We start from the raw sequence: 10,867 nt of genomic DNA, 5'->3' as shown, positions 1-10,867 counted from the left end.
TACAAAATATTATATATATAACAAATTATTTATATACAAATATGTACAACTATACAGATATTTCATAATTATTTATTTATATAACTATTTAAATAAAAGTACCAGAAGTTCAAAAGGAAATACTGGCTAAAAGAATAAAAAAATGTGAAGAAAAGGTACAAGGTATAAAAACTAAAAGGTACATTGTTGTATCTTATTTTTTAAATATGACACATTAGTTCTTTAAAAATACATGTACATATTAGTACGTTTCTAAAGGTTAATGACACTGTTTCTTCTGAGAGTGTATGTGGTGTTTTGTATGACTACAGAGCTTTTCATGGAATCTGGATATATCGGTTGCATACTGTTGAAGAACTTTTCACGTTTTCTTTAGCTTGCATTGCAGGCACATGCTTTATCTGGCGTCTTTCTGTTTCTATAGCTGGGCTGCTGAGGGTGTTTGTGGGTCAGAGGCTGACAGCCGAACACTGTTTCTTCAGCAGCCTGTAATCAGCTCCAGACCTGCGCGGCTTCAGCTCTACCTGAAGGCCTTTCAGGAAGGATGTATTATTTAATGGGCCGTGAGCTCTTGCTCCCTGACTTATGCTGTTCTTTCTCTGTCGGTTTGTCTCTTAAACACACACACACACACACATACAAACGTTCCCTCATGTTTTCAGAAACTACCTCTCCAGCGCTACATCCAGTGGAACCCTGCCGGGCTTTGAAACGCTGAACCCACCTCGAGGTTTCTGTTCGAACAACAGCATAATGGCTGTTCTTGTCTAAGAGGTCAAGGGGAAAACAGCACTAATGGCTCACTGGCTCCACAACACGCCACATTTGTCTCAGGACCTCTTCTGAGTGAGGGTCACAAGCATCTCCTGAGGATCTGTAGATCTGAACAAATGCGTGTGTGTGTGCTTTTCATTTCTCTCTGGTTGGTGGGCACAGGAAGTCTCAGTTCTCCTCAAGGACTTGACAAAAAGGCTTCGACGTGTCACGTAGCGCTCAGACGGAGGGCTTAGGGTGGTAAAGTCATGGCTTTCACTTTTCAAGTTAGTCTTTTTGCAAAAGAACGGTGCTGAACTTCAAAAGGAAACGAATAATGCCTAAAGTTTCCGAGGGTTTAAGTGTCATTGCCCTCTGTGAACTTTTGTAACGAAATACTTATTTTAAAGCACATTTGACTATTGAAATTTTCCTGGCTTCATATGAAATGCGTGGTTCCCTTTCATGGGAACTTCGAACTGCGTCCTCTAATAACCACAGTTTTATTACAAATACCATGGTTAAACTATGGTTAGTGTGGCAAAACGTCTCAGGTTACGTATGTAACCATGGTTCCCTGAGGGGAACGAGACACTGCGTCCTCTAGGTTTCTTGCCATGCTGCGGATGCAAGCTTCAGACGAAGAAGTGAATGATGTGTAGCTCCCGGCGCTTATTTATACTATAGTCGCACCGGTAGTGACGTCATGGCTGTCGCCGGCCAACGAGTTGGTGTTTTTCTATGTATGCTTCAGACACGGGTCACGACGAGGCGTTCCCCATAGCGACCCCTAGAGGACGCAGTGTCTCGTTCCCTACTCAGGGAACCATGGTTACATAAGTAACCTGAGACGTTTACTTTCTTGTAGTTCTAACTGAAAGTGCAGGACAAATTCAAGCACTTGTCCTCTTTATAAACAGCCTATTTCCTTCAGTTAACTTCCCGTCAGTAGCAGGTGGGACATTCTCATTCTAGAGAGCATCTGCAAAAATTTGCATACGTCCCCTGCAAACAAGTTGAGTCATCAATATTTTGGCCCAGACAGTCAGTTTATATGCATATATCTCCTAAAAGTTTTTGTCAACTTTAGGAGTACACTGGCATACAGATGTGCTCAGCACCAACAGATATGGACTAAAAACTGCTAAACTCCAGTGTGGTTTAACAGGATCGTAAAGCTCAGCAGAATTAAGGTACTGTTCAAAAGTTCAGGGTTGGTAAGATTTTTATTTATTTATTTTTATTATTGAATGAAATGTCAAATGCTTACCAAAGCTGCATTACAGTAAAAACTGTGAAATATTATTACAATTTAAAATAACTGTTTTCTATCTGAATGTATCTTAAAATTTAATTTATTCCTGTGATTCAAAGCTGAATTTTCAGTATCATTACTCCCGTCTTCAGTGCCACATGATCCTTCAGAAATCAGTCTAATATGCTGACTTGATGCTCAAGAAAAATGTATTATTATTTTCAATGTTGAAAACAGTTGTGCTGCTTAATATTTTTGCGAAAACCATGATACATTTAGTTTTTCAGGATTCTTTGTTGAATAGAAAGTTCAAAAGAACAAAATTTATTTGAATCTTTTGTAACATTATAAATGCCTTTACCATCATTTTTGACAAATTTAATGCATCCATTGTGAATAAAAGTATTAATTTCTTAAAAAAAAAAAATTACTGACACCCAAACTTTTGAATGATAGTGTATGTCACAGAAATAAAACTTTAACATCAATTTGAGGTTTTTAACGCATTTAGTTTTGATAATGTATGGAAGGCCATTTCTACATCAGTGTAAAAAAAAAAATACAACAGGTCATTGTGAGATAAAATTGAACTACAAATCATTTTAAGTCACATTGTGACTATAAACTATACTGACAATAAAGTTGCAAAAGTTGCAATTGTGTGAAATAAAATAGCAACTGTGAGATATAAATTTACAATTATAAGAAATAAATTCAATAAAAAGCTGTGCAGTTGTAAGAAATAATGTTGCAGCTGTGAGATATGAAGTCAAAATTACAATAAAAATTATCTTTTTTTTTGTTCTGGAGTGGAAATAGGTTTCCGTAATAATGTGATATATACATACAGTAGATACATACATACATACATATATATATACAGTATATATATATTGTAAGGGGAACATTAAGTACACTACATTAAGGTACTTAATTTTATTCACTGAGAATTGCTCAGATTCCTTCTGGATAATTACAGCAGCAAAAAAATTCTGATGGCACAGAAAAAATCTCAATAAAACCAGGAAGATTTATTAAGAAAGCAAAGGTCCTAACTGAAAAATGCTCTGAATGAAGCTGCATGTGTGGCTGTGGAGCTGAAGGTGAATGTTAACGCTGTACTGAGTGCAGTGGTGAAGTGTCCAGCAGAGCCTCGCGTCGCTCCCTAATGCCCGGCGGAAACAGCAAATGGCTTCGCTTTACCCAGCATGAAATGGAAGTGAATGGACGGGTCAACTGCAATACAAGAATGTGGTCACAATTTCAACAGGCTGTCAAAAGACATGAAACCAAAAAAAGGTGGTGAGGAAGAACAAAAAGAGCACAGAGAGAAAGAAAGGGAAAGTGGGGAGAAATAAAACCGACTTTATGCATTTTCTCGCAATGTGTGATTTGCATTTTGTGATTTGCAGCCCTTAATGGTTCTTAAAGACTTTAAAAACATTCTCACTCGTAAAGATTCAGATGACAGTAACAGCAATCATGCCGCCCGCCATACAGGATTTCAGACGCCTCTAAAGACCGCTGACAAAATGCATGGCTGAATGAATAAATAAAAGGCTCTTTTGGGGCCGTCTGTAGCCTCCAGGACTGAGAGACGGAGGGTGACTAGTCTACACTCCTGCAGCTTATTCTGCCTAAAAACTCTCCATTTACACAGGAAGAGACAATCTGACCAACTTTGACAAGAAAGCATTTTAACCTCAGAAAAAAATATTACATTATTTACTGTATAGGTACCATTCTTTAACAAATGGACATTTTTTTTTATTACATTATTTATTTTAACTTTATTTTTATTTTAAAACTTACTTTATTTTTTCATTCTTTTAACAACAGAAAAACTTTTTTTTTTTTTCTGCCTTTTTATATCATTATTTATTTAAAAAATTTAACGTTTTTATTTCAATAACAGAAAAGCATATTCTTTTCAATTTTGTGTTTTATTTCAACACTAACAATAAAAATGTCTTTCTTTATTTTCTGCCTTTTAGTTTAATTTATTTTTCATCAATTTATATATTGTTTTTAGTTTTAATTTAGTTTCATAATATATAAGTTAAATAATCTGTATCATGATCTAGCATAGTCCCATTGGTTTTCAAGTTTCTAAAACTTAGTGTTTCAGTATTTTTTATTTAAATATATTTTTAACAACAGAAATTATTTTTTTCTTTTTCTGTTTTTTTTAAACATTTTTTTATTTTATGCTAATAACAGAAAATGTTATTTTTTTTAATGATTTTTATTTAATTATTTCAAAAAAAATTTTACCAACAGATTTTTTCTGTTCTTCTGTTTTTTTCTTCTTCATTATTTATTGATTTTCCAGCTATAATACATAGGTTAAACCATCTATATCATGATAACGCATGGGCTTTCAAGTTTCTAAAACTTTAAGTGACGAATGTGAACAAAAGTACAAAGACTGACCTTGACAGGTGTGATTGACAGTGCCAAACGGTGTGTGTGTGTGTGTTTGTGTGTGTAAGCTTTCTGAGTGCTCGGGTGGGATCCAATCACTTCTGTGTAACCTTGTGAGTCCGATCGCTCTGCTGGAGCATAAATCAATGAGCATCTCTGAGCGTGAACACACTGGATCACACGCTCCTCAGCTTCCTCTTCACATGTGCAGCACAGCAAGACACTTCCTGTATCCATTTTAAACCCGTTTATCTCTATTAGTTGACTGCTAACTGCTAACGCAACTGACATCTTTATATTTTATGTCTGGTTTTATAATTAATATCTGGAGTAATGATGCTGAAAATTCAGTTTTGCATCACAGGAATAAATTACATTTTAAAATATATTCAAATAGAAAACAGATACTTTCAATTGTAATAATATTTCATAATATTACAGTTTTTACTGTATTTTTAATCAAATACTTAGCCTTGGTGAGCATAAGAGACATCTTTCAAAAACATCAAATCATAACAGAGGACATTTACATATATTTACATTAACAATGCTGCTCTTTTGCCATAGTAACAGCAAATTCTCTCTGATTGGTAAAGCTCTTCACTATTAAATACGATTTTTAGAAGTCTACAGAAGTTTAGACCATCACTTAACAACCTCAGAGCTCACAGTAGGTCTGCGCAGAAGGGTTTATACATTATCACAAAAAATCTATTTCTCTATGGAATAAATGCATGGGATTCTGACCTCAGAGCCCCACTGTTGCGCTCTATTTGTATGCAGACACCATCCTGCGTTATAACATTAATATGTAGCAAGTGCTGCTTCATAAATCAAACGCTGCTGATGATAATCTGCTTGTGATTGGGCAGGTGTGCTGGTGTAAAGATGAAAGTTTTAAGCATTGTGAGTGTGTATGGGTAGGTTTACTCTCTCTCTCTCTGTGTGTGTAATGTGGGTGGACTCGCTCTCTCTGTAATCAATCATTCTTACCTGCCTAGCTGAGCTCAAGCCTCCGTAACTGTGAGAAATCCGACAGCTTAGATTTGTTTTATAACCACTGAGTTCTCTCGATTTTTTCACAAGATTTCTTTCTCTTTTCTCCTCTTTTTCTTCTATGGTTTAACATTACACCTCCATTCAGACTAGAGCAAACACACACACACACACACACACACAGTGTGAATTATAAATTGACTTTTGAAGGGGTTCTACTTTTGTAAAAGATATTTCATAGGTAATTTTCAAGGTGCAATCTGTTCATCTCACGCAGATAAACTGTCTTTCATCCAAAACATTTTTCGGTTATACTTGTGACTATAAATTGCGTAATGCGATATATTTTATTAATATGTCTGATACTGATCCTAACACATTCTGATTTCTGATGACTCACTCATACAGAAAGCTTCGTTACTTTGTTATTGAATTAATTTGTGTGTTTGAACAAATCATCTGAATGAATGATTTAAATGACTCACTCGTAACTTAATGAATCAATGTTTTTGAACTAATTGGTTGAAGGAGTGATTCAAATGACTCAAAGTCAGCCACTTGTTTCATCACTGAATGAATCAGTTTTTTTTAAAGACATTGTTGAGGGAATGATTCATGCACTCGTAAAGAATCCACTTGTTTGTTACAGAATGAATCGGAATTTTTGAACAAATCAGCTGAGTGAATAATTCAAATGACTAATACAGTCATCCACCTGTTTAAATACTTAACGAATCAGTGATTTTAAACAAATCGGTTGAATGAATGATTCAAATGACTCACTCATAAAGACAGTCACTTGTTTCATTACAGAATGAATCAGCATTCTTGAACTTTTCTCCTCTTTTTCTTCTATGGTTTAACATTACACCTCCATTCAGACTAGAGCAAACACACACACACACACACACACACAGTGTGAATTATAAATTGACTTTTGAAGGGGTTCTACTTTTGTAAAAGATATTTCATAGGTAATTTTCAAGGTGCAATCTGTTCATCTCACGCAGATAAACTGTCTTTCATCCAAAACATTTTTCGGTTATACTTGTGACTATAAATTGCGTAATGCGATATATTTTATTAATATGTCTGATACTGATCCTAACACATTCTGATTTCTGATGACTCACTCATACAGAAAGCTTCGTTACTTTGTTATTGAATTAATTTGTGTGTTTGAACAAATCATCTGAATGAATGATTTAAATGACTCACTCGTAACTTAATGAATCAATGTTTTTGAACTAATTGGTTGAAGGAGTGATTCAAATGACTCAAAGTCAGCCACTTGTTTCATCACTGAATGAATCAGTTTTTTTAAAGACATTGTTGAGGGAATGATTCATGCACTCGTAAAGAATCCACTTGTTTGTTACAGAATGAATCGGTATTTTTGAACAAATCAGCTGAGTGAATAATTCAAATGACTAATACTGTCATCCACTTGTTTAAATACTTAACGAATCAGTGATTTTAAACAAATCGGTTGAATGAATGATTCAAATGACTCACTCATAAAGACAGTCACTTGTTTCATTACAGAATGAATCAGCATTCTTGAACAAACTGGAGGATTCAAATGACTGATAAAGTCAGCCACATGTTTAGATCCTGAATGAACCTGTTTTTAATCGAATTAGTTGAATGAATGATTCAAATGCCTCACTCGTAAAGTAACTTGTTTAATTTCCAAATGAATCTGTAAATTTGAACGAATACGGAGAGTAAGTGATTCAAATTACTCACTCAGAAAGACAGTAATTTATTCGGTGTAATGGTGTGATTTATAAAAAGAGTCACTGTAAAAATTCTCACCATTAACAGACAGACATTATGGGCCAGTTTTACTAACAGCTTGTGCCAGCGCAAACCATCTTTTGGCGTTAAAATATTACTTTCAGGTTTTACCAAAGACGTGCCGTGACGAATTAGCGCTGAAAAGGCGTGGACACAGTTATTTTTGCTCCTGACCGTATTGAATATGCATTTGTAGGAGTTTCCCTTTCAGACGCAAAATTTATGGGAGGAGAGTATTAAAATGAATCACGCAACGAAATTTACTAATGCTTGCGCTTGTTAATTTACTGGTATTTGCGCCATTATTTAACGGCCAAAAAAAGCATGTCTTAAACTATTTTGCACTTGAAATTGCTGAAATGATTGTTGCTATGAGGAGGCACCGCAGAGAACAGAGAGCGCGTGGTAGAAGGGAGAGGATTTTTCCACATGTATTCATTTATTTTGAATGCCAGAAGAACACATTATCCATATAACATATAGTTACTATAAAACATAGTTTGCCAAGCCATGTTATTTTAAAATTTGCTTCAGGAAATAAAAGACGACTTCAAACCCTCAACTAGGAGTCATGCAATACCAGGTCTATCAAAACGTCTTGCAAACCTTCATTTTTTGGCCTCCGGTTCTTTTCAATGTATTGTGGCTTCTTTATTTCTCTATTCCTTATTTGCGACTACGCTAATTTGCGCTGCGCTTGGTATATTGTGTTGGTCGATATGTAAATGAGATGTTGCATCTGTGTTCTTTAATTAGCGAATTGTTAGTAAATCACCCGCTGAAATTTCCACGCCCATCGGTGCTGTTTTGGAATTGCGCTCTCACACTAATTTGCCCTGTTTAGTAAAACTGGCCCTATGTCTTTTCACAAAGTCCCAGTTCTATCGGACTGTTATATCAGCACTCTTGGAATAACTAAAAGCATGAACCAGTGAATGAACCAGTTTTTTTGAACTAACTGGTTGAAGGAGTGATTCAAATGCCTCACTCATAAAGTAACTTGTTTCATTTCCAAATGAATCTGTGAGTAAGTGTCTAACAAAAAGTGAAAGTCCTAGTGCTATCGGACTGTTATATCAGCACTCTTGGAATAACTAAAAGCAAACTTTCTGCATTCTTAGAATAGAAAAATAATAATATTTACTTTATGAATTGTTTCTCTTTGAAAGTCCCAAAGAACAGTTGTCAGATTTATCTCACTTCTGGAGGTAATTTCGTCCCCAAAGTATAAACCCACACACTCACACTCGTTTTTCTATCATGGTGGGGATTTTCCATTGATTGCTTTTATACTCAGCTAATACTATTTTCTATCCCTGCACCTAAAGCTAACCCATTGCATTTTTATATTTCCTTGAAGACGTTATTTAGTATGTTTATTAAGTCGTTTCCTCATGGGCGCCATTGCTGCTCCGCACAGTGTAGATGATTTCAGGTTTTACTATCCATGAGGGGACATTTGGTCTCAACAATGAAGGCAAAACTTCACACAAAAACATGTCCACATACTCAAACTCACACACAAATGTCGTACACATGCCACGACCGGCACAACTACTAATTGTACCTTCAACTAGTGAAATAGACCCCCAAACAGAGGTCTACTAGTTGGCTATTCACCATTTAGCAGTGTGCAGCATCAGCGGTCTGATGGCCAGCTGGAAACCGTGTCCCGCACCGCTGAGATGATGTGGGTGAGAAATGAAAGCTTGCACATCTCGACTGATGCTGCTTGCGGTGCAAAAACCATCATGTCCCACTCGCTTATAGTTTTTGTCAGTCTTGGGACAACACTTAGTTAGTTTCACGGGTCTCAGAGCGGTTCACATCGATTTTGGCTGTATGTGAACACCTCAAACGAACTTATAAAATGCCAAATAGAAAAAGGACATCTGAACTGTGCATGACAACAGGCCCAAATCATCATCTAGCGGTATGAATGATCAACTAGTTTGTACGACGACCTCTGGCTGCTAATATATTCCGACAAATGTGTTTATTACCCTCAATTACCGCCATCGCTGTCGAACTGTTCATGCTTTTAACAGACTGGGAGAGCTCAAGAAGACAGGATGGTGATGAAAGATGTTTTCAGTTGTGTTTCTTGTTAGTCCTGCATCTGAAGCATCATTTAGTGTTAAATAGTAAGGGAAGGAGCTGAACTCTTACCTGTAGCAGCCAGTAACAGCGGCGGTGGAAGGTGGGAATGATGGAGGAGTGGACATAGCAGCCATACAAACACTGAAATAAAACATAGAGTACACCGTCAGTTAAACACTGAGAATAAACACACACACATCAGATCAACAGTGATGAACCACACAAACATCAGTACAGATGAATCAACTACAAAAGCTACACAACCATCAGCACACTCTTAAAAATAAAGGTTCTTAATTGGCACTGATGGATGTAGAAGGAACCTTTAACAGCCATGGAACCTTATGATAAAAGCTTCTATTTAGTGGAAAAAGGTTCTTGAGCTTCTTCACACTAAGAAAAAAAAAGTACACTGAACGGTTCTTTGGAGAACCAAAAATGGTTGCATTGTTGTGATTTTGGAACCTTTGTTTTTAAGAGTGTAGAGTTAAAAAGGGACAGTTCACCTAAAAATGAAAATTTGCTGTTAGTTTTTTTTTTTTAGATGTTTAGTTGAAACCATGGTCCTTGGTGATTTCAAAAATGCTTTGAGAGTGAAAAAAGAATATACAGGAAACAAAAAAATGGATACCCGTGGCTTTTGTTGATATATTAAGGTCTTATGAAGCGAAACAATCAGTCTGTGCAAGAAACTGAACATTATTTACAACCAGTACCGTCGCAAGGGCTGTGCCAAGTGTGCGACCGCACAGGGCCTCGCGCCTCTAGAGGGCCTCGCTCCTGGCCTGCATTTTATGTCGTTTATGTCTAATTTTTATTACTGTTTTTCCACCCATTGTATCCTTCGAAAGACTAAAATAGGCATAGCTGATAGACAGTATAAGACTCTGTGTATAAGAATGAGTAAAGTTGTTTGTTGTTAGGATGACAAAAATTTTTTTAAAGTTAAACTTTTAGGCTGGTCTGCCTCAGTGGTCCAACAGCGCTCGTCAATGTCAAAATGATCGAGATAGCCAATCAAATCTAAGAAGGCGGGTCTTACTGTCACTGTCACAACGCAATGAGAGTTCGTGGAAAGACAAAAAGTTTTAAAAGTTAAACTTTTAGGCTGGTCTGCCTCAGTGGTCCAACAGCGCTCGTCAATGTCAAAATGATCGAGATAGCCAATCAAATCGAAGAAGGCGGGTCTTACTGTCACTGTCACAACGCAATGAGAGTTCGTGGAAAGATGTAAGTAGTACTATATTAGAAAACTGTTTTACGAAAGAAATGTTCAGCAAAAGACAGTAATAGACTATCTAGTGATGCAACCTACTCAACTTTTTATTAAATTTCGCCGTTTCGAATTGAAAATATGCAATCATGATTCATGTAAATCATAAATGAACGTGACAAGAGATGTTTGCGTTTTCGACTGTTAGACATACGAATAAGAGTGAATGAGCACATTTTAAAATAAAATATTATTTTCAAATAGTGTAAATTGATTACTACTTCATATGAAGAGTTCAGATGCAAAAGCCTCTAAGTGCCGTTTGA

At 36.1% G+C, this 10,867-nt stretch overlaps 1 protein-coding gene across 1 annotated transcript in view; it reads right to left on the bottom strand.

Annotated features, from left to right (window-relative positions):
* The window catches only part of LOC107756644 (calmodulin-binding transcription activator 1-like), a 331,952-nt gene that overhangs the window by 41,087 nt on the left and 279,998 nt on the right, over window positions 1-10,867 (bottom strand). Inside the window, exon 6 of the mRNA XM_016573837.1 lies at window positions 9,398-9,469. Coding sequence (XP_016429323.1) covers window positions 9,398-9,469 — 72 coding nt within the window. The remainder of the gene's footprint in view (window positions 1-9,397; window positions 9,470-10,867) is intronic.

This window comes from Sinocyclocheilus rhinocerous, unplaced genomic scaffold (genome assembly GCF_001515625.1).
Source record: "Sinocyclocheilus rhinocerous isolate Xijiao unplaced genomic scaffold, SAMN03320098_v1.1 scaffold532, whole genome shotgun sequence".
Classification (NCBI taxonomy): domain Eukaryota; kingdom Metazoa; phylum Chordata; class Actinopteri; order Cypriniformes; family Cyprinidae; genus Sinocyclocheilus; species Sinocyclocheilus rhinocerous.
The sequence above is the reverse complement of the archived record's forward strand: the minus strand, read 5'-3'. Positions and strand labels throughout refer to the sequence as shown.